Below are 25,390 nucleotides of genomic sequence, written 5' to 3'. Positions count from 1 at the left end.
ATTATATGAAACACTGAATTATATAATTTTGTAGGAGTTGTACAACAGTACATTGTTAATGGGAATTAGGATTTTGATTACTGGGAATGTTTTAATTCTATTAAAAAAGTAGATTATCCTTTTGCCATGTATTTGTTTTCTACAAGTCCATAGCTAGACCTGTGTCAAAATAGTAAAACAAAATTAGTGTTCGACAACATTCACAGACCACGGAAGTTCCTTAAAATTTTATGAAAAAAAAACAACCTTCGAAACACTCTTAAATTCGGTATTATTGTTCGCCAGCTATATTAACTTGAAACTAATGACCCATGGTTAGCGCTTACCACCTACTAACCAACTAAAATCGAAACATTGCCAATGGTGGTCGTCCATTACTCAATTGTTAGTTTTCATCATTGCACATTTCATTAAAACATCATAAAAATAAAAAGGAAGCTCATTTTAAACCATGATGTTGCTTTTGCTGTTGACGATGACGATGATGATGGTGATGACTTTCAACGAAAGCAATTTGAAGAGTCTTTTCACAATATAACGTAGCTCGCGGGAATTTTGTAATGATGCTGTTGCTTCCAAAGAGCTGCTGTTTAGTGTAATTAATGATTGCAATGACATTTTGAAGGACATTAATTGCATTGTTGACCTTTTCGCTACAGAGGAAATTGGTGTACTCGGTTTGTTTACCCATGTGTCCTTCCTTATCTTTCGAATAAGACTTAATCTACTTTTTCTCTCTCTCTTTTGTGTATGACAAAATAATTATCTAAATAGAACTTCAGCATGAATTCACATTAACTATCTTTTGTTAGTTATGAGATTTCTCTGAGGGTACTCTTATAAATGTTCAACACAATTTCTGATGGATTTATAAAGTATTATTTTTGTTATTTTTCTGTTGAAGATCCCGCACTTGTATAACAAATCAAGAAAATCGTTTGCTTGAAACTTACAAGAAATTTCATTTTTCTCTTTTTTTTGGTATTTGAAAATGGAACAAAATTATTTTGTTGTTGTTGTTTCCAAAATAATTACGCACTATTCCAACTTGATTTTGTTAGCGATTGCAACTAATCAGTTCTATAGAATTTGCAACAATATTTATAGTTAAAATGGTGCTGCGGCTACTGCGTGTGTGTGCCTGGGTGGTTGCAGCATAGAAATATGCCACAAGTAGTGGTGCATACACGCTTGTAAGTCACCCAGTCGCATTAGCACCACACAATACAAGGCTAATGGAGCACCAAATAAACAGACATATCTTCTAATTGGCCGAAACTAAATTCGTGCTCGTTTTTCTCGAATCGAAGAACATTTTTGTGTACAAATATTGTGGTAGAAACTTTCGGTTTTCGAATGCAATTGACGGCAGTCATTGATTTGAAATATGTTACAAAAGAAATACACAATTTACATATGAAAATCTAGAAGACAAGTACAACAGAATTGTGAAAAAGCAGACATAGGTGTGAGGCCGTCAGTGGAACATGCTACAAAATGTACAGGTGCTTCTTAAAAAAAAAAAGAAAACAAAAATCCAAAGGGATATCTACACTAAAGTAGACGGCCCAAAAGCCATCTACTCTACAGTAGACGACCCAAACAGCCATCTACTCTGCAGTAGACGGCTCAAAAAGCCATCTACTCTACAGTAGACGGCTCAAAAAGCCATCTACTCTACAGTAGACGGCTCAAAAAGCCATCTACTCTACAGTAGACGACCCAAAGGCCATCTACTCTAAAGTAGACGACCCACAGGGCCATCTACTCTACAGTAGGCAACCCAAAGGGCCATTTACTCTACATTTATCGATCCAAAGGGCCACCTACTCTACAGTAGACGAAACAAAGGGTCATCTACTCCGGAGTAGACGAACCAAAGGGCCATATACTCTAAAGTAGACGACCCAAAGAAACATATACCCTACAATAGGACCGTCTACTGTACTCTAGAGGGCGCAAAGGGCCATCCACTCTGCAGTAGACAACCCAATGGTCCATCAACTCTACAGTAGACGACCCAAAGCGTCATCTACTCTACAGTAGACTACCCAAAGGACCATCTACTCTACAGTAGACTACCCAAAAGGTCATCTACTCTACAGTAGACGACCCAAAAGGCCATCTCCTCTACAGTAGACTACACAAAAGGTCATCTACTCTACAGTAGACGACCCAAAAGGCCATCTCCTCTACAGTAGACAACCCAAAAGGTCATATACTCTACAGTAGACGACCCAAAGGGCCATCTACTCTACAGTAGACGACCCAAAGGGCCATCTACTCTAAAGTAGACGACCCAAAGAAACATATACCCTACAATAGGACCGTCTACTGTACTCTAGAGGACGCAAAGGGCCATCCACTCTGCAGTAGACAACCCACAGGGCCATCTACTTTACAGTAGACGACCCATAGGGCCATCTACTCTAGAGTAGACGACCCAAAGGGTCATTTACTCCACGGTGGACGACCCAAAGGACCATCTACTCTGCAGTGGACGACCCAAAGGACCATCTACTCTGCAGTGGACGACCCAAAGGACCATCTACTCTGCAGTGGACGACCCAAAGGACCATCTACTCTAAAGTAGACGACCCACAGGGCCATCTACTCTAGAGTAGACGACCCAAAGGGTCATCTACTCCACGGTGGACGACCCAAATGGTCATCTACTCTGCAGTGGACGACCCAAAGGGCCATCTACTCTACAGTAGACGACCCAAAGGACCATCTACTCTAAAGGAGACGACCCAAAAGGCCATCTGCTCTACAGTAGACTACCCAAAAGGCCATCTCCTCTACAGTAGACTACCCAAAAGGCCATCTCCTCTACAGTAGACGACCCAAAGGACCATCTACTCTACAGTAGACGACCCAAAGGGCCATATACTCTACAGTAGACGACCCAAAGGGCCACCTACTCTACAGTAGACGACCCACAGGGACATCTACTTTACAGTAGACGACCCATAGGGCCATCTACTCTAGAGTAGACGACACAATGGGTCATCTACTCTACAGTAGACGACCCAAAGGGCCATATACTCTACAGTAGACGACCTAAAGGGCCGTCTACTCTACAGTCTACTGTAGACGACCCAAAGGGCCATCTACTCTACAGTAGACGACCCAAAGGGCCATCTACAGTCTACAGTAGACGACCTAAAGGGCCGTCTACTCTACAGTCTACAGTAGACGACCCAAAGGGCCATCTACTCTACAGTAGACGACCCAAAGGGCCATCTACTCTACAGTAGACGACCCAAAGGGCCATCTACTCTACAGTAGACGACCCAGAGGGCCATATACTCTACAGTAGACGACCTAAAGGGCCGTCTACTCTACAGTCTACTGTAGACGACCCAAGGGGCCATCTACTCTACAGTAGACGACCCAAAAGGGCCATCTACTCTACAGTAGACGACCCAAAGGGCCATCTACTCTACAGTAGACGACCTAAAGGGCCGTCTACTCTACAGTCTACAGTAGACGACCCAAAGGGCCATCTACTCTACAGTAGACGACCCAAAGGGCCATCAACTCTACAGTAGACGACCCAAAGGGCCATCTACTCTACAGTAGACGACCCAAAGGGCCATCTACTCTACAGTAGACGACACAAAGGGCCATCTACTCTACAGTAGACTACGCAAAGGGCCATCTATTCTACAGTAGACGACCCAAAGGGCCATCTACTCTACAGTAGACGACCTAAAGGGCCGTCTACTCTACAGTAGACGACCTAAAGGGCCGTCTACTCTACAGTCTACAGTAGACGACCCAAAGGGCCATCTACTCTACAGTAGACGACCCAAAGGGCCATCTACTCTACAGTAGACGACCCAGAGGGCCATATACTCTACAGTAGACGACCTAAAGGGCCGTCTACTCTACAGTCTACTGTAGACGACCCAAATGGCCATCTACTCTACAGTAGACGACCCAAATGGCCATCTACTCTACACTAGACAACCCAAAGGGCCATCTACTCTACAGTACACGACCCAAAGGGCCATCTACTCTACAGTAGACAACCCAAAGGGCCATCTACGCTAAAGTAGACGACCCAAAGGACCATCTACTCTACAGTAGACGACCCAAATGGCCATCTACTCTACAGTAGACGACCCAAAGGGCCATCTACTCTACAGTAGACGACACAAAGGGCCATCTAATATAGAAGAGACGACCCAGAGAGACATCCACACTACAGTAGACTACCCAAAAGGCCATATACTCTACAGTAGACGACCCAAAGGGCCACCTACTCGACAGTAGACGCCACAAAGGGCCATTTAATATAGAGGAGACGACCCAGAGAGACATCCAATCTACAGTAGACGACCCAAAGGGCCATCTACTCTACAGTAGACGAACCAAAGGGCCATCTACTATGCACCCAAAGGCCCATGTAGTAATGAAGAAAGTGAGTGAAGAATTCCAATTGCAAATATTGAGAATTTCTTTGGAGTATATTATTCTCTGAAATCAACTGTACCCAACAAAATTCTTTACAAACGTATAACTATTTCTTACAGTTCAACAAGTTTTTGTTTCCAAGTTCTTTGTCATACCTTCATTGCCAACATTTTTTTCTGTAGATATGTGTTCACACAGGTGTAGAAAAAGTCTGACAAATCTTAAATAAAAACAACACCAACAACAAAAATTAACAAACAATAAAAAGTACTACTTGGGAGTTTTCATTCAATACTTCTGTTTGAGTTTCTGTTTTCTTGTCCCACACTTTAAGCCCACACTTCAAAATCAATAACAAGAAAAATAAAACAGAACTATTTGTGAAAAGTGCGTAAAATATGTAACCGCAGTTTGGGCATTGCATAAACTGGTTCCATAAATAAAGTCTGTGGCGAAATTATTAGGCTGGACATTAATGCAGTTTGCTGTGGCAATAGCTTAGTTAGGGTCTTTGAAAGTAATTTTCTGAAAAAATGAATAAGGGTACTAATATAAAAGAAAATCATCACACAACTAATTACATAGTAAGAAAAGAGATTGATTTTTGCAAGTGCACTAATTGAGCCACTGCAGTTGATTTTAGTCACAAATCAATAGAATTTAAAGGCGTGTCTGGGGAAGGGAAATGAAGGAAATATTACTACCAAATCGGATACGTATAATTTTTTTCTGGATTAACAAAAATATGAAATATAAAATTGAAATTAAAATAAATTTTTATTCAGTTTAAAATATTTTGTCCGGTGCCTTGCCTTCCATAATATCCCATCCCACGACTGTTGTTTACTTTTACTTGCTGCTCGGCAAAACTTTTCAACGTCTATCGTTTACCATTTTGGCAAATCAAAATTGTTGACACAGCAATAAAATACAGGTTACTAAAACGAACACAATCTCCACATCTAATATGTAATGCGGCAAGGCCTCAATGGCGAATTAAAGCAACGGAGAAAAATTCCCAAGTCTTTAATGTCTACATGAAAAGGCCTATCAAACGAATTTGGACATATTTAACCCAGGCTGGCTGGCTGACTATTTAAATAATTCATTGCAAATGAAATTACAATTGCAAGCAATTGGCAAAAGAAAAACATATTTACACAAATATAAATAATCATAATTTCAAATCTCTGACTGGCTATCGAAGTGGCGGCTGCTGACTGACTAGCCATACGATAAGCACGGGGACAGACATTTTACGATTAGCCAACGTCACATGCCAAAGTTGCAATTCTTTTTTTATTTTTGGTTTAAAGATTGCCAAGATAAATATGGCAATGTAATCTTTTGGAATGGAGGAAATTTATATAGATTTTTCCAATTGCTGCTTAGTTTTAATGGGGTTAATAAATTAAGGCCCAAACCAAATGGAATGGCATGCCATGAAATGTATGTGTTGTTGGTAATGAATTATTATTTCCTTTTGTCGGTAAACTGTTTGTGATAAATATTTTCGTGGAAAATTAAAATGTTATTATTTACGTTTTGAAAGATTTTTTGTTGCGCTTACAAAAGGCGCAAGTTGTTATTTATAACCTCAGCTCTTTGGCTAACGAGGGCATCGTATATGCCCTATCTATAGAAGTACCTTTTCATTTAGAAAGGATCTATATAAGCACCTTTTTATTCAGAAAGGTTATATAGAAGCACCCTTTCATGGTAAATGACCCTTTCCTTAACAAAGGTTCTGTAGAAGCACGCATTCATTTAGAAATATCCTGTAGAAGCACCCTTTCATTCAGATAGTTTGTATACAAACATTCTTTCCTTTAGAAAGCTTCTGAAGAAACGCCCTTTCCTTTAGAAAAGTTCTGAAGAAGCACTCTTTCCTTTAGAACAAGCACCCTGTTCTTTAAAAAGTGCTTCGACACCCTTTCCTGTAGAGACACCCTTTCCTTAAGAAAGGTTCTGAAGAAACGCCCTTTCCTTTAGAAAAGTTCTGAAGAAGCACTCTTTCCTTTAGAAATGTTCTGAACAAGTACCCTGTTCTTTAAAAAGTGCTTCGACACCCTTTCCTGTAGAGACACCCTTTCCTTAAGAAAGATTCTGTAGAAGCACCCTTTTCTTAAAAAAAGTTCTGTATAATCACCCTTTTCTTAAGAAAGTTTCTGTATAATCACCCTTTTCTTAAGAAAGTTTCTGTAGAATCACCCTTTCCTTTAGAAAGGTTCTGTAGAAGCACCCTTTCCTTTAGAAAGGTTCTGTAGAAGCACCCTTTCCTTTAGAAAGGTTCTGTAGAAGCACCCTTTCCTTTAGAAAGGTTCACTTTCCTTAAGAAAGGTTCTGTAGAAGCACCCTTTCCTTTAGAAAGGTTCTGTAGAAGCACCCTTTCCTTTAGAAAGGTTCACTTTCCTTAAGAAAGGTTCTGTAGAAGCACCCTTTTCTTAAAAAAAGTTCTGTATAATCACCCTTTTCTTAAGAAAGGTTCTGTAGATGCACCCATTCCTTTAGAAAGGTTCTGTAGAATCACCCTTTCATTCAGAAAGTTTGTATAAAAGCACTCTTTCTTTTAGAAAGGTTCTGAAGAAGCACCCATTCCTTTATAAAGGTTCTGAAGAAGTACACTTTCCTTTAGAAAGGATCAGAAGAAGCACCCTTTCCTTTAGAAATGTTCACTTTCCTTAAGAAAGGTTCTGTAGAAGCACCCTTTCCTTTGGAAAGGTTCTGTAGAAGCACCCTTTCCTTTGGAAAGGTTCTGTAGAAGCACCCTTTCCTTTGGAAAGGTTCTGTAGAAGCACCCTTTCCTTTGGAAAGGTTCTGTAGAAGCACCCTTTCCTTTGGAAAGGTTCTGTAGAAGCACCCTTTCCTTTGGAAAGGTTCTGTAGAAGCACCCTTTCCTTTGGAAAGGTTCTGTAGAAGCACCCTTTCCTTTGGAAAGGTTCTGTAGAAGCACCCTTTCCTTTGGAAAGGTTCTGTAGAAGCACCCTTTCCTTTGGAAAGGTTCTGTAGAAGCACCCTTTCCTTTGGAAAGGTTCTGTAGAAGCACCCTTTCCTTTGGAAAGGTTCTGTAGAAGCACCCTTTCCTTTGGAAAGGTTCTGTAGAAGCACCCTTTCCTTTGGAAAGGTTCTGTAGAAGCACCCTTTCCTTTGGAAAGGTTCTGTAGAAGCACCCTTTCCTTTGGAAAGGTTCTGTAGAAGCACCCTTTCCTTTGGAAAGGTTCTGTAGAAGCACCCTTTCCTTTGGAAAGGTTCTGTAGAAGCACCCTTTCCTTTGGAAAGGTTCTGTAGAAGCACCCTTTCCTTTGGAAAGGTTCTGTAGAAGCACCCTTTCCTTTGGAAAGGTTCTGTAGAAGCACCCTTTCCTTTGGAAAGGTTCTGTAGAAGCACCCTTTCCTTTGGAAAGGTTCTGTAGAAGCACCCTTTCCTTTGGAAAGGTTCTGTAGAAGCACCCTTTCCTTTGGAAAGGTTCTGTAGAAGCACCCTTTCCTTTGGAAAGGTTCTGTAGAAGCACCCTTTCCTTTGGAAAGGTTCTGTAGAAGCACCCTTTCCTTTGGAAAGGTTCTGTAGAAGCACCCTTTCCTTTGGAAAGGTTCTGTAGAAGCACCCATTCCTTTAGAAAAGTTCTGTAGAAGCACCCATTCCTTTAGAAAGGTTCTGTAGAAGCACCCTTTCCTTTAGAAAGGTTCTTTGGAAGCACCCTTTCCTTTAGAAAGGTTCTTTGGAAGCACCCTTTCCTTTAGAAAGGTTCTTTGGAAGCACCCTTTCCTATAGAAAGGTTCTTTGGAAGCACCCTTTCCTTTAGAAAGGTTCTTTGGAAGCACCCTTTCCTTTAGAAAGGTTCTTTGGAAGCACCCTTTCCTTTAGAAAGGTTCTGTAGAAGCACCCTTTCCTTTAGAAATATTCTGTAGAAGCACCCTTTCCTTTAGAAATGTTCTCTGGAAGCAACCTTTCCTTTAGAAAGGTTCTGTAGAAGCTCCCTTTCCTTTAGGAAGGTTATGTAAAAGCACCCTTTCCTTTAGAAAGGTTCTGTAGAAGCACCCTTTCCTTTAGAAGGGTTCTGTAGAAGCACCCTTTCCTTTAGAAAGGTTCTGTAGAAGCACCCTTTCCTTTAGAAATATTCTGTAGATGCACCCTTTCCTTTAGAAATGTTCTCTGGAAGCAACCTTTCCTTTAGAAAGGTTCTGTAGAAGCTCCCTTTCCTTTAGGAAGGTTATGTAAAAGCACCCTTTCCTTTAGAAAGGTTCTGTAGAAGCACCCTTTCCTTTAGAAAGGTTCTGTAGAAGCACCCTTTCCTTTAGAAACGTTCTGTAGAAGCACCCTTTCCTTTAGAAAGGTTCTGTAGAAGCACCCTTTCCTTTAGAAAGGTTCTGTAGAAGCACCCTTTCCTTTAGAAAGGTTCTGTAGAAGCACCCTTTCCTTTAGAAAGGTTCTGTAGAAGCACCCTTTCCTTTAGAAACGTTCTGTAGAAGCACCCTTTCCTTTAGAAAGGTTCTGTAGAAGCACCCTTTCCTTTAGAAGGGTTCTGTAGAAGCACCCTTTCCTTTAGAAACGTTCTGTAGAAGCACCCTTTCCTTCAGAAAGGTTCTGTAGAAGCACCCTTTCCTTTAGAAAGGTTCTGTAGAAGCACCCTTTCCTTTAGAAATATTCTGTAGAAGCACCCTTTCCTTTAGGAAGGTTCTTCCCATTTGAATGGTTCTGTAGAAGCACCCTTTCCTTTAGAAAGGTTCTATAGAAGCACCCTTCCCATTTGAATGGTTCTGTAGAAGCACGCTTTCCTCAAGAAAAGTTCTGTAGAAGCAACCTTTCCTCTACAAAGGTTCTGTAGAAGCACCCTTTCCTTTCCTGAAAAAGCACCCTTTCCTGTCCTGAAGAAGCACCCTTTCCTTTAGAAAGGTTCTGTAGAAGCAGTCTTTGCTTTAGAAAGGTTCTGTAAAAGCACTCTTTCCTTTAGAAAGGTTCTGTAGAAGCACCCTTTCCTTTAGAAAGGTTCTGTAGAAGCACGTATTCCTTTAGAAAGGTTGTGTAGAAGAACCCTTTTCTTTAGAAAGGTTCTGTAGAAGCAATCTTTCCTTTACAAAGGTTCTGTAGAAGCACCCTTTTCTTAAGAAAGGTTCTGTAGAAGCTCCCTTTTCTTTTAGAAAGGTTCTGTAGAAGCACCCTTTTCTTAAGAAAGGTTCTGTAGAAGCTCCCTTTTCTTTTAGAAAGGTTCTGTAGAAGCACCCTTTCCTTTCCTGAAGAATCACCCTTTCCTTTAGAAAGGTTCTGTAGAAGCACCCTTTCCTTTAGAAAGATTCTGTAAAAGCACGCTTTTCTTTAGAAAGGTTCTGTAGACGCACCCTTTCATTCGGAAAGGTTGTATAGAAGCGCCTTTTATTCAGAAAGGTTGTATAGAAGTACCCTTTTATTTAGAAAGGGTCTAAAAAACATCTCTACGCACCTAGAATAATTGTTATATCATGTACAGGACACCGATTATATGCGAACATTCCCGGCTCAGATCACGGTCCTTGAAACGTTTGCTGGGTCATCAACTTTACAGTTTTTCGGTTATTTTTTTATAATACATAGTTTTTATAGGGGTGGGATATTAGGCCAATGCCCAACTGAAGTTCTTATGGTTAGAACGCGCGGCACAAATTAGTTCACTATATTTAACGGGTGTCAAATGCAGAAGCCCAGGTGATACCACATAAGGCTACTTTCCACTTGAGATGAAAGTGAAATTAAGATAAGCCCTAGGTTTCGCCATGTTAAAGCCAGCCATAACCGTTCCTTGGTTTCTTTCATCCCCATTCGACTTTGTTACAATGCTATAATTTTATTCCGTATAGACTGAGTGGAGGTCTGACAGTTGACCTCTTTATGATAAACTTCGAAATCTCATTAACGCCAACAGTAAACTCATAATTATAGTTTGTAATCTCATTCAATGTCACCATGTATCGCTTTATACTATTGAAATTCCAACTAATTTGTTGTTCGACCAATTAGCGACAATAAATTGGATTGATTTTTCGTAGTAATAATTCCCAGAATACATGTCATCATAAGTTCATCAACCATTTGCAGCACATAATAAACGTTTAATAAAACTCCAGCACAAACCCGCTTACATATTGCTCAATTAATGTGTCCGTTTAATGTTTTACATTTGATTGACAGAACCAATCACATATTTGATTTATTTCCCCCTCATACTGGGCTGCCACCCACACACTTACAGGAAAACACACACACACACTTGAATAGAGTGGGCAAGGCAATCATCGAAATTCGTTCGTCATGAATATTCGATAGAGTTTGGCGGCTTTTGACAATTAATTGACACTATTCCAAAAAACTAGGTTGACGTTACATATGAATGTACATATATGTATGTACATATATATGTATAATAAATCACGGATATAGTTTATGACAGTTATTGGGGGTAAAAACAAAAAAAATTATTAATATTTAACAAAATTTTTTGGGGTTGCGTTCCAGCTAGACACGAGGAAAAGAGCTAAAGTTCTTAATTGTAGTATCCTTAATAAGGATTGTTGTTTGTATTTAAGTTGTAGCAGTTAAATGACAATTATTATTCATTGCTTAACAGTGTAAACAGTAGGCGAGATAGAAATCGGCGTCCGCCAAGTAAGAACAACTCGGGAACTTATACATTTATAACACTTTGTACTTTAAATATGTCATATTTAGTTGAAGGTATTCGATAGTAAACCTATGCAGATGTAGCCAACTTTAGGTTTTACACGTTATTGGGCTAGGTATCACAAATAGTGGGCATTATATTGTGTGAATTGAGACATCTATGGACAGATCGAATACCGGTTTCACATATCCTATATCCTTTTTCCCAAAAATAATGTAGTGTAGGGGGGTTTTCAGTGGATTCGTTTTGGACGTATGAACTTGCCTAAAAGAAGTTAAAAAGTATCAGTCGGCGCTGCCGACGGAGGTATACCCTGTGTGGTTGGAAACCTTTTTCCCAAAAACGTATGTATTTAGAGGATCTTCAGATGGGGCGTATGAACTTGCCGACAAAGATATGGATTAGGATAAAATCACAAAAGTTTTTCGAGGGAGGTACATAAAGGAATGGACCGACATAGTCCATTTTGGAAGTGTGTCTTATTTTTGGAGTCATTCTTCTCGATAGTGCCAATTATATCAGGAAACATTTACGTACTTGCCCACGAAAAACATAATATCACTGTAAACGGCATAGGAGAAACTTAGGTAAAAATAAAATAAAAAATAAAACAAAAATATTGAACATATGTGTGAGTGGTACCCTAAGGATTGAACAGATAAGTTCCACTTTTGAACATAAACTAAGTTTGGACCAAATATTTCGAGATTCAAAGTTTGGACCAAATCGGTTGCTCCGTTTATGGCGAATTTCAACTAATATTCTAAGAAATATTACGATATGGAAAGTGTGGACCAACGTAGTGTTCGGTTTGGGAGTTGTCGTGCGCACCAGCCACTACAAACCTGATCTATATCTCGTAGAAATATTACCATGTCCAAAGTATGGACCAAATGGTTACAGCCTTCGAGAGTTATAGTGCGCACCATTTTAGCGAAAGGTTTTGAACTATTGTGGTGGAGGTACCCAAAGGAGTGGGCCGATAAGGCCAATCATAGAACTTGATTTAACTTTGGGGAAAATATTGCGATTGCCAAATTTTGGATCAAATCGGTTTATCCGTTCGCTCTCCATCCACAATACATGGTGCCATTGGGGAGGTTTACAGCTTTCTGGTCATTTTCTCAGGAAGTATGGACTTGCCACTGAAAAAAAACTAACACCGTCGTAATGGGGTCGGCGAATAAAAGTTGTTACAACAAAACTCAAAAGGATTCGAGAGGATGTCTTAAACTGTACTTTTCCGAAATTTTTGTGTGGGAGTTAACCGAAGAAGTGGACCGATAAAGTCCATATTCGTATTTGATCCATGTCTCGTAGATATATTACTAGACATCGGATTTTTGCATGTTTTTTATTTATCATCCGATTGGACTCAAATTTTGGATCTAGGCGTTTTAAGGGTCAATTTTTCGATATTTGGGGTCATATCAAAAACATGCAAAAAATATGCAAAATATATGCAAAAAATATGCAAAAAATATGCCAAAAAATATGCAAAATATGCAAAAAATATGCAAAATATGCAAAAAATATGCAAAAAATATGCAAAATATGCAAAAAATATGCAAAATATGCAAACAGATTTTGGCCGAAAATCGTCATAAAAGTCGTAAAATTGCCATTTAAAGTTGGAAAAAAAATCAAAAATACATAACAGTGTTCTAAAGTAAGACTGTTGACCGTTTAACGTCGATTTTTCAGCAGATTATTATGTTATTGAGACCCTTTACGACAGTGTGGTGTAGGGTATAAAAATATGGTATCGTAAAACCATTTTTTTATTATTAAACTATGTAAAAATAGAATATTTGATAAAATATCAAACGTTCTATGTAAAATTCAATATTTTCTTTGTCATAATTTGCAGCAATGGGCTGGTTATTGTTCAAAGGGAACAAATCGATGTCGGATTTTTTTAGGGCAGCACCCGCATAAAGTTTTTAGTTTGGTCAGATTTTAAGATTGCCAAAGTTTGAACACAAATGGAATATGTTAACATGTGCCACTGGAGCCCCGAAGTAATGAAAATCTCGATTTTTGCCTATTTAGCGACTTCGGCGACCCATTTCTCTGGAATGGCTTTTTGTCCATATTAAGCATTAAATTAAAGGCCATTCTGTTCTTAACATTTCTTGCTGAACAACAAACTACGTAAGTATTACTGAATTCGAGATAATAAAGCCAATGCCCCGAAAAACGTGACTATGTAAGCCTTTGTGCGAAAATGGAGTCTATTAAAAAAACATTTTCTTCCTTTTTATCAATTTTTCGAATGAAAACAAATGTCTTTTACATTTTGTTCTAAATTAAATTTATTCAAGAGTCAGACATCATGTGGTTTTCGAAGCTATCTGGGTACAGCTGACTACTTGAAGAACGCTCTGCTATGTACTTCGCAACTTTCCAGTTGTTTAGCATCCTTTGCGCCTCCTGGAAATTCGGAGGTAATGTTTAATCTCTTGAACAACAAGAATTATGCCAGACCTTTTTCTAGGAATTTCGGCAGTTGCTCTTTTCGAAGTTTGGATCGAATATTTCTGAACAAATTGGAGTCTTTGCTTTGTTAAGATTTTTGTCGCCTTTTGGCTCTTTACGGCGTTTTGACCGTTGGATCAAACAATGCCAGGTCAGCAAGTTCAGGACTAAGATACCACAGATTATTAATCATGTGGTTATTTCCTTTTTCTGAAATTTGTGTGTCAATGTTTTCATATTTCAATAGATTTTCAATGAGGTCTATGTCTTGTTTTGATGCTAAACGTATCGTAGAATCTGAAGAACCATCTGTCCCGAAAACAATCAAGCGTGGCTTCAAGAAAATTGCAACTATGAAATTGTCATTGGTGCTGGACTCCTGTAAAGTGTATAGGAACGTTACTAGTATCATTTTGGCTACAGTAGAAGCTATCGGAGAGGATTCCTACAAATATAAGATCTCTAGAAGCTTTATCCGTGAACAGCGGAGAGTAAACGGTGAAAAATACACGCAACAGCTTCAAGGAACGAGGGTATTTGCGTGCACTGGCATGGAAAACTATTACCAGATGTTCTCAAAACAGGGAAGAAAAAACGGGTTGCTGTTCTGGTATCACATGGAGGTAAAGAACAACTCCTAGGCGTTCCTGAAACCGACAGTAGCTCATGGGAGAAACAAAAGACTAGCAGTGTACAAATGCCTAGAATAATGGGGTCTCGCCAGCTCGAGCAGATATTAGGTCGAGAGCTTCTGTACCACTGTACAAACTTGTTAGAAAAATTGTTGAGAGGAATTTTTGACTGAAAGTTTGGAAGCACATCCGGACATCAACCAAACATATTCAAGAGATTTCTATAAGAATGGTCGGCGAGTGACAAATCCAAGTTCGAAGTAGGCGAGAGTGTTTTAAAACTACTGCTCAGCTCACTTTCCAAGAACAAGAGGCCGTAGAAGCACCTTGCGTTTAAATCGTTCGAGACTGGTTTAACGCCCACAGAATGTTTTTTCTATTTTATTTATTTATTTGGTATCCCACACGATAACAACTGAGTTTTATAAGTGAGAGTTTCGGTTATTGATTTTACAAAACTTATTGAATTGAAGATTGAAGATTTACTTAATACGAAAGGCATTCACAAACAAATATCAAATAAAGGAAATAATAAAATGATAAATCATATGTGGTACCTTAGTCCTGAACTTATTGGCCTGGAATTGTTTGATCTGATAGTGCAAACCACTGTAAAGATCCAAAAGACGACAAAAATCTTAACAAAGCAAAGATAGAAATTTCTCCAGAAATATTCGATCCAAACTTACAAAAATCAACTGCCAAAATTCCTAGAAAAAAGTTTACCAGGCATATTTACAAGTGAGACTTAATTGTTGTTCAAGAGATTAAATTTTAACTCCGAATTTCTTGAAAAAGATCCTGCAACTTGACCACAGAACATCAATTACCAGGAGGGGTAAAGGATGGTAAACAACTTGAAAATTGTGAGCGACATAGCAAGGAGTCGAGTTCATCACCAAGTTGTCATCTGTACACAGATGGCTCCAAAACCACATTATGTCAGCCCCTTATGTAAATTTAAATATGTATGAACAAAATGTAAGCGTTTGTCATTGAAGCCATACAATCAATGGACAAATGTCCATCTTTTTGAAAACAAAATTGCATTTGGAAAAGGAAATGTTTGATGGATAGCGAAGCCATTCCACGGCCGATATGTCTGATGAGTCTCTTCGGCTTTCCTTTTTCACTTGCAAACATCATCGGTCATTAAGCTCGACACCAACGAGAAATTTATTAAAATTAAAATAGATCTTCGGGTACCTCCCACACAAAATTTCGGATGAGGTCAGTTTAGGACCTGCTCTCGAATCGCTTTGATTTTTGTTGTAATAACTTGTATTCACTGCCCTCCATACGACGGTACAAGTTTGATCAGGGGCAAGTCCATACTTCCTGAGAAAATAGCCTGAAAGTTGCAAAAAAATCCCTATGACACCGTGTGAGGTGTTTGGAGCGCAATATGACCTTCGTAATATTTTGTCCAAACTTAATTTAAGTTCGAAGATAAGCCATATCGGTAAACTCATTAAGGTACCTTCCACCCAAAAGTTCAAAAATGTTCGGAAAAATTGTGCGCACGATAACTCTTGAAGATAGTGGCCGATGTGGTCTATACATTGCACATCCTAATATATCTACAATATATAGATTATGTTCAAATATGGACTATATTTATCCACTCCTGCGGGTACCTCCACCACAAAATTTTGGATAAGTTCACTTTAAGACTTCCTCTTGAATCACTTTGATTTTTTTGGAGCAACTTGCTGTCGCTTCCTCCATTACGACGGTAAAAGTTTTTTCAGAGGCAAGTCCATACTTCTTGAGAAAACAGCCCGAGAAGTGTAAAAAACCCCTATCTCACCATACGTAGCGGCCGTAAAGCACGATCACTCTCGAACTGTTCAACCGATTTGGTCCAAAACTTTTGTCATATTTTGTCCAAACTTAGTTTCTGTTCCAAACTTAGTTTGTCCAAACTTAGTTTCAAATGTCCAAAGGGGGCCACAAAATTCTGAAAAGACACTTAATAAATTCGATCTGTCTTATATGATAGTTTCAATTCACATTGGCTGAGGGTATATCTCTGTCGGCAAAGCCGACTGACACTTTTTTACTTGTTTTTAAATAGACTCCATTTTTGCCCTAAGGCCTTTTTCGGGACATTGGCTTTATTATCTCGAATTCAGTAACACTTACGTACTTTTTTGTTCAGCAAGAAATGTTAAGAACAGAATGGCCTTTAATTGAATGCATAATACGGGCAAATAGCTTTAACCGTTCCACATATATGGGTCGTCTAAGTCGGCAAATATCAAAAAAATTTAGATTTTCATAACTTCGAGGCCCCAGTAGCACGTGTTAACATATTCTAATTGTGCTCAAACTTTGGCAATCTTAAAATCTAACAATACTAAAAGGTTTAGGCGGCTCCCCGGCTAAAAAAATCTGACTTCGATTTGTTCCCTTTAAACAATAACCAGCCCAATGTTACAAATTAAGACAAAGAAAATATTGAATTTTACATAGAACGTTTGATATTTGATCAAATATGCTATTTTTACATAGTTTAATAATAAAAAAATGGTATTACGATACCATATTTTTATACCCTACACCACACTGTCGTAAAGGGTCTCAATAACATAATAATCTGCTGAAAAAATCGACGTTAAACGGTCAACAGTCTTAGTTTAGAACACTGTTATGTATTTTTTGATGTTTTTTCTAACTTTAAATGGCAATTTTACGATTTTTATGACGATTTTCGGCCAAAATCTGTTTGCATATTTTGCATATTCTGCATATTTTTTTTACATATTTTGCATATTTTTTTTGCATATTTTGCATATTTTTTGCATATTTTGCATATTTTTTTGCATATTTTGCATATTTTTGCATATTTTGCATATTTTGTGCATATGCAAAATAAATACAAAATATGACCCTGCCATTAAATTCAGTTTTCTTTGAAACGAATTTTGGTCCAATCAGAATCTTCGTATCTTTAATATTAAAAAATATGCAAATATGCAAAATCCGATGTCTATATATTACGATGTCCAAAGTTATGAAAAATTCGGTTGCTTCCTTCGAGAGTTATCATGCGCACAATTTTAGCGAAAACAATTTAACTGTTGTGGGGGAGGTACCCGAAGGAGTGGACCGATAAGACCCATCTTCGAAATTAAACTAAGTTTGGACAAAATATTACGAATGCCAATTTTTGGACCCGGTCGGTTGCTTCGTTCGAGAGTTATCGGGGTCGATCATCGATAACAACTATCGTTGAGTGGCGTTGCCAGTTGTCAAAATTGATCTACGTATTTCAAAATTGATCAATGTGGCAGAGTGTCTGGATTCACTTTAAAGCAAAGTTGAAAAAGAAAATGGCTCTAAATAAAAGAAACTTCAACGCCACTGGTGGTGGTCCATCACAAGAAGTGAATTTATCGCCTTTGGAGCAGACAGCAGCAAATCTTTTGCAAATGAATTTGGTGACAAATCCAGTAGGTTCAGTTTATGGTATTGTTGAATCTTGTTCCATCTATACAGCCAACAACACCAGGGAATTTCGTTTTTGAATAAAAATGGTTTTTATTTTGTCTTTTTTCCTCCTCCGTCAACTTCGAAACGATCCAATGTTGGCACAATTTGTCCTCTATCAAGTGGACAACTTCCTTCAATACGCTCGACAATGTAGATTGACCCATGCAATCGTTGAAATCATTGCCATGGGAATTTTGGAAACTTCCGTACGCAAAGAATCTCAACGCTGCGCACACTTTTAAAAGTGGGGGTATTGCTGTTGATCTGTAACTTATTTTGAAGTCATCCTTTAACGTTTCCACAGTGTAAACTTTTTCCTTTGGCAATCGAAAATACGCCTTAAACCTGATATCATTTAAGGCCTGCGTACATAAGCTGCTTCGCCTGGTTGCCTTGCTTTCCTGCTTCATTTCTGACATAACAAAAATAAAAGAATAAAGGAGGCCGAGCAAATTTCGAACTGGGTTGCCCTTTTCTTTTTTATTCTTTTATCAGAAGCAAGCAAGGTAAGCAGGCAAGGTAGCTTATGTACCCAGGCCTTTACTGATTATACAGATCTTTCCACATGAACATCAACTTACAGTGCAGATGGCAATTCCAATGGATTCGACTTGCCCCTCAAATTTCTTCTAATAGATGGAATGTCATGTACAGAATTTTTGGGTATTCACCTTAACGTTTGTGCACGTTCGGAATAATTTACGAGGAGTAGATACCTGAAAGAATGGCAATAGTACAATGTGGATCAAACATGCTGCATTGACAAAGTGAATAGTATGAGAATGTGGTTTCAGCAATCATGCTGTTTGGGTGGGGTGAAGAGTTGCTGAAAGTGTCCCGATGAAGCATCAGAGATAAAAGATTGTTGATATTGCTACACATACTATCACAAATAATGGATTGTTGAATATGCTACAGTAAACTGCATCCGGGTTAATGGGTTGTTGATTGTGCTAAGTAAACTGTATTAGAGATGATGAGTTGTTGAATTTGCTAATACCTCAACAGGATTGTAGCAAAGGTTGAGGATGGCGTTCAAGTAATCTTGTTGGAAATCTCCTCCTGGAGTAAAACTGAATCATGAATTTCTGATGAAATAAACAATTTGACACGGTGGTTCCAGTAATCATGCGATATTGATGAAATGAATAGTATGACACGGTGGTTCCAACAATCATGCTGTTTCGGTGGGATAAAATGTTTGACACGGTGTTCCAATAGTCATCATGGAGTGTATGTATCACACAGTCCGCCCCTCTGATGCTGAAAGCATTCCGATGAAGCATCAGAAATAAAATCCGCCTTAGGGGAGCATAGCTGTGTGCTACCGGACGCGTCCACAGGTTGCGGATAGTGGAAATCCCCATAGATATATGGGGCAGCTGCGAATTAAATAAGCAGTCGCGGACAATATAGCGGTTTTGAGAGGAGGGTCTCAGAGGGGACACGGGCCACGCCGTATCACTAGTAAATTCTGAGTGCCAACGATACTCAAAGCGTCGTGGCGAGTCATAGGCGCCAATAAATAACCTATTGTGGCTTTTACATTGACACCGTAAAAGATTGCATATCACATGACATGCTTGGAGGTCAAGTGAAATGTAAAGCATCGTGGAAAAGGCAGCGTACCTGCCACCAAGCTAGGCTCTTAGAGACTAATCACCTATAACTGCCGAAATTTAAATGATTCGAGTATTCACAAGGAAAATAAATGAAAATAGAACCGAAAATCAGATGACGACCAGGAAATTACGGAAAAGGACACGATTTGCACAGTGGAATGTTCGCACACTATACCAACTTGGCAACTTTGCTCAGCTCAGTGCCGAGTGTGAAAGATTGAAGATCGATTTGATAGGTTTGAGCGAAGTACGTTGGAATGGTAGTAGTGAATTGAGAGATGACAAAGGAGGACTGCTTTTATACTCAGGTATGCCAAATGAAGATGACCCACATATACGAGGGGTTGGCATTTACTTAAGGCGGCAATTAGCTCAATCCCTTATTAAGTGGCAGCCCATTTCAGAAAGAATAATAACAGCCCAAATAAGAAATAAAAAGTTTATCATATCAATTGTGCAGTTCTATGCACCTACAGAGGATAGCGACCCTGAGCAGAAAGAGGAATTCTACAGCCATCTAAACCGAACACTCCATGATATACCAAATAACAACATAACCATATTAATGGGAGATTTTAATGCGCAAATAGGGCCGGACAATACCGATTATGAAAATATTATGGGCAAACATGGGATAGGTGTTTGCAATGATAATGGCGAGCTATTTATAGAAACATGCAGCAACTACGACCTTAAGATAGCAGGATCAGTCTTCCCACACAAAAACTGCCATAAGTACACATGGAAATCACCAGCTGGAAACTTTCACTCGCAAATAGACCATATTTGTATATCCAGAAACTTTTTTAATATTTGCTGCGACGTGAGAAACAGACGAAGCGCTGAAATAGGCAGTGACCACTACATGTTAGTGGCTGAACTCCGACTTGATATGTGGTTAAAAAAGAAAAGGTGCCAAACACAAAGAACATATGACGTTGACAAACTTCAAAACGAAGAAATACGAAACACTTTTTCTGAAAAAATCGCCGCAATACATTTCGATGAAAATAGATCGCAGAGTCAAAACCAAATGTCCAGCGATTCGAAATGGAGTAACATTCGAGACAACATTCAATGTGCATGTGAAGAAATCTTAGGAGTGCAACAGAGGAAATCACGCAAGTGGATTTCACCGTCTAGCTGGAATCTCATTTCTGCTAGAATAACAGTAAAACTCGAGCATCTAAAAGCTCCTAGGGGTGATAAAGTTGCGATACTGTCCGGCCAGTATAAATTACTTACCAAACAAATAAAGGAACAACTAAGAAAGGATAAAAATGACCACCACATTAAAATGTCAAGCGAGGCTCAGTTGGCTGCTAATATGGGCAATATGAAGAATCTATATAAAATAATGAGGGAATTAAGTAAGCCAAAAATGCAGAAAACAAAGCCCATTTTAGATGACGATGGAATGTTGAAAACCAACAAAGAAGAACAACTCGTGGTCTGGAAAAAACATTTCGAAAAGACGCTCAACATAATTCATGATGAAAATATCGATGATATCCTCATACGGAGGCAACACAATACCAATAGAGGCATAAGTGATAGACCGCCTAGCTTGATAGAAGTAAAGAATGCAATACTAGCTTTAAAAAATGGTAAAGCACCTGGCTGCGATGGTCTGCCAGCTGAATGTTTTAAAGTCAACCCAGAGGCTACTGCAACAATACTTCACAACCTGTTTGAGCATGTTTGGGAAACAGAGGACATTCCTACGCAATGGAAAGAATCCATCATTATAAAACTACCGAAGAAGGGAAATCTAAGTTTATGTGACAACTGGCGTGGAATATCAATAACACCCACCGTCACAAAAATTTTTAATAAGATTATTTTAGATAGAATTGCGGAGCCCTTGAATAAACTTATATCTCCAACTCAAGCCGGATTCATGCCTCATAGAAGCTGTATAGATCATATCAACACTATCCGTATATTGATTGAACAGTCTGTAGAGTTCAACTCAACACTCTACATAACGTTTGTGGATTTTACAAAAGCTTTTGATGCCGTTAAGAGAGATTTTATATGGAAAGCACTAGAAGCCAGAGGCATACCGAGTAAGATAATTCGACTAATAAAAAGAATTATGAAGGAAGTGTTTGTAGAGTTCTTCATGAGGGAAACTTGACTGATCCATTTAGTACCAAAAGTGGTGTTAAACAGGGTTGTGCTTTATCTCCCCTTCTTTTCATTACTGCCCTGGATATAGTTTTCGAAGTAGTTAATGCCAAGCAACTCGGAATTCCCTGGGGACTTACAAATAAGCTTTCAGAGCTAATATACGCGGACGACGTAGCATTAATTGCGGCCAGACATTGTGATATGCAAACCAAAGTTACTTGTTTAGCAAATGAAGCTAAAAGTCAACATAAACAAAACAAAGAATATGTCCATCAACTCTGCAGTTAACACAAGCATATTTTTAGACGACGAGACCCTACAAAATATTAGCGAATTCGAATACCTAGGAAGTCAAATTACGACGGATGGTGGGGCAAGAAAGGATATGGAGGTTAGAATACGCAAAGCCAGAAATGCTTTCGGAATGCTAAACAATGTATGGCGTAATAACAGTCTACGTCTGCACACCAAAATACTAATATTTAATAGTTGCGTCAAAACAGTACTATTGTATGGATGCGAGACATGGCTTGTGACAAAGGCAACGACGAGCAAAATGCAAGCGTTTGTAAATAGATGTCTTCGAGCAATTCTCAAAATATGGTGGCCTAATACCATAACAAATGATAGATTATGGGAAGTAACAAAACAAGATGGCATTGAAAAAGACATTCGAATGAGGAAATATGGCTGGCTTGGGCATACTCTGCGCAAACACACCGATGATATACCACAATCAGCTCTATCATGGAATCCGCAAGGTGCAAGAAGAAGAGGAAGACCAAAAGTTACATGGAAGCGAACAATCCAGATTCATAGCCCGAAATAGGGAAGAATGGAAACAATACATCGAAGAACTAGAATAAGAAACATTCAAAACATATATTATATTGATAAATAGCTTAAATATGTATTTTCTTGTGAGTAGGCTAAGTTCAAATTGAATATGCCAATAAAAAAAAATCAGAAATAAAAGGTTGTGGAAACTGCAGCGGCAAACTGTATCAGGATTAAACGATTGTTGAATCTGCTGCAGTTGTATCCGGGTTAATAGGTTGTTGAATTTGTTAAGTAAACTGTATTAAGGATGATGGGTTGTTGAATTTTTCTCAGCTAAACAGTTTCGGGTTGTTGAATCTGCTAAACCCTCAACAAGATTGTAATAAAAGTTAAAGATGGCGTCCAGGTAATCTTGTTGGAAATTCCCCCCTGGAATAAAACTGCATCATACATTTCTGATGAAGTGATCGATATGACACGGTGGTTGCAGCAAACAGATGTTTCGGTGGGGTGAAGAGTTTGACATGTTGGTCCAGTAGTCATCATAAAGACGTGGTGGTTGCAGTCGCCATCTTCAGGATTACGACACGGTGTTCCAGTAATCATCTTGCTGCTTCATTCTCAATTGAACTTCTACGAACAGCATAATCTGGTGGTTCCAAGAATTACGAGCCGATTTTGATTCTGTTGTTGTTGTCCTCGGCTGCTGCTGCCGCTGGCATGGAGTGGTCATGTTACATGGCTCCACGTTTGGAGCCAATAAAGAAGAACATCATTTTAATTTTGACAACAATTTATTTACTTCACTTTGATGGTTTCACAATGTCCACTTGATAGCTTTACATGAACTTGTGTTAAGCCTGGTGATATGTGTCTGTGTTTAAAACGCTTCTTTAAAACGTTCTGTTTCGTAGGCGGACATTTGTCATAAATCTATGCAAAATTTTTCAATAAATAAAATTACCGAACGTAGCTGAAAATGTGCCCTTTCTAATGATGAACAAATCTACCAAAACTATAGGTAGTTTTCTTAAAAAAAAAGATTATAATAATGAAAAATTAAAGCATTTTTAGCTTAAAAAATGTTCGTCTTAGCAAAAATATAAGTTGTTCAGATTTCTAAAATGTTTGTAGGTTATACCTACCTATGTATCTATGTATGTTTATACAACCATTTGTTTCTATGTTTTTTCTCATTTTTTATGACATTTTTTACACAACCAAACTATATTTATATCTGTCATGTTACGGATATTGTTGAACTATATTTTTTAGAGCAAACAAGTTTAGTGGTGTTTGCACTACAACAAAAAATGATAAAAAAAACTAAAAAAGTTGTGATTTGTAACTGTCAACTGCAATTTGAATATAAAATGTGTAAAATATATGACCACAATAAAATCTATTACGTTTATTGGACAATTGCTCAATTTCAGCAGCAATGGCAGCAACAACAAACATTTGCAAAACCTATTAAATACCAGTTTCATTTAATTTTGAAAGATTTATGTCACTGTTTCAATTAAGTTTTGTCTTGTCAGTTCAAATTAGATTCTAGACCCACTTTCGATAAGCTACTTCAACTAATAGCTGGCACTGAAAAGGTTTTTTTATATTTTTAAACTCATCAAGCAATATTCTATTATTTACAATTCGTGGTTAGAAGAATTGTTATGGATGTGTTGAGTTTGTAATTCAGTAATTGCACTCTAAAGCAAAGCAAAACAAACTTAAAGCGCTAAATCCATAAGAGAGATATTCTTCTAAGTCCTCTGCTGTTTCTGTTGATATGACCATGGTATGTATATAGCTGAAACTACATACAACGTTTGAGTAAAGTTTTGTGTCGTTTTGGCCGTTTTTACACTGTTGGGCATGATGCCGAAAAATTCAAATTCATTTGAAATATATGCCGGCAAACACATCAACGCCCGACTTTGATGTCGGCGTCGTTGTTGTTTTTTTGTCAACGCCCAACGCAAAACTTTACTCAAACGTTGTATGTGCTTTCAGCTTATGTTTGACATATCAGTATTTGTGTGGTGACGAAGTTTGGTAGCATACGTCTGTGTTTGTTGTCTTATCTCGTCTGTGACTAAGTTCATACGAAGATCTCTGTGAAGATCAAAATTCGCACGTACCAAGGAGTTTTTACTATTGAACGTAGAATTTTATTTTGTAGTTTTTGTATCTTATTGATTTCGGATTGATTGTCACATACCCACAATTGAATACCATATGTCCATATGGGTTTTATGATTTGGTTTTGAATTCGTCGAGAATAGCCATTTCAGTTTGATTTCATCAATGTACTTCTTCACATGCTCTTTCCATTTAATTTTTGTATCGAGGGTCATTCCTAGGTACTTTGCTCTATTAGCATATGGAATTTTGATATTGTTTATAAATAGAGGCGGAGTACGTGGGCTGTTTTTATTAGTAAAGAACATATGTATGTATTGATTTACTTTCATTTAGTTTTAGTCTCCACTTTTTTGTCCATGTTACTACTCGGCTTCCTCTGTTGTTCCACTGGTTAATATTGCAGTATCATCTGCAAATGTACCAATGGTGGATTCTGGTAATATTGGCATATCGCATGTATATATAAGATACAGAAGTGGTCCAAGTACACTTCCTTGGGGAACACCTGCATGTATTTGTTTTAGTGACGAGTACTTGTATTCAACTGTAACTCTAAGGAATCGATCTTCCAAGTAGGATTTTAGTATTTCAAATATTTCTGTTGGTAAGTATTTGTGTAGCTTATATAACAGGCCTTTATGGTATACCTTATCAAAGACTTGACTTATATCCAGAAAAACAGCGGATACGACTTTTTTATCTATAGCCTTTTGTGCCGTATTGATTATCCTGTGTATTTGTTAGATTGTGGAATGCTTTTCTCGGAACCCAAATAAATGAGCAGGTATTAGTTTCGGATTTTAGCTATGTTTTTGAGTCTAGAAGCAAGTATTTCAAATATTTTAGACATTATTGGGAGCAGCGAGATTGGTGTATACGTGTTCAATTCGTTAGTTGGTTTACCAGGTTTCTCTACAACTTTCCATTCCAATGAAACATATTTTAGTCTGAAACATGCATTTATAACACTGTGCAACACGAAAATTATTAACCATATTCTGACTCCACAGTGTGATAGAAGATCAAAAAAT

The 25,390-nt window shown here is 38.2% G+C and overlaps 2 protein-coding genes across 11 annotated transcripts in view; one reads left to right on the top strand and one right to left on the bottom strand.

Moving 5' to 3' along the window:
• Positions 1-25,390, bottom strand: part of LOC141405572 (uncharacterized) — a 396,796-nt gene that overhangs the window by 498 nt on the left and 370,908 nt on the right. Inside the window, exon 1 of one of the 3 annotated variants that reach the window (XM_073990085.1) lies at positions 954-1,057. The exons of the other annotated variants lie outside the window; for them this stretch is intronic. Coding sequence (XP_073846186.1) covers positions 954-965 — 12 coding nt within the window. The 5' untranslated portion in view covers positions 966-1,057. Of the gene's footprint in view, positions 1-953; positions 1,058-25,390 lie in introns of those variants that run through there. 3 annotated transcript variants of the gene reach the window in all.
• The window catches only part of LOC141405569 (G-protein coupled receptor dmsr-1), a 344,854-nt gene that overhangs the window by 224,328 nt on the left and 95,136 nt on the right, over positions 1-25,390 (top strand). The window lies entirely within an intron of this gene.

The sequence above is a fragment of the Musca autumnalis genome, unplaced genomic scaffold (genome assembly GCF_047663935.1).
Source record: "Musca autumnalis isolate F117 unplaced genomic scaffold, ASM4766393v1 scaffold_5, whole genome shotgun sequence".
NCBI lineage: Eukaryota > Metazoa > Arthropoda > Insecta > Diptera > Muscidae > Musca > Musca autumnalis.
This window is presented reverse-complemented; position numbering and strand designations above follow the sequence as displayed.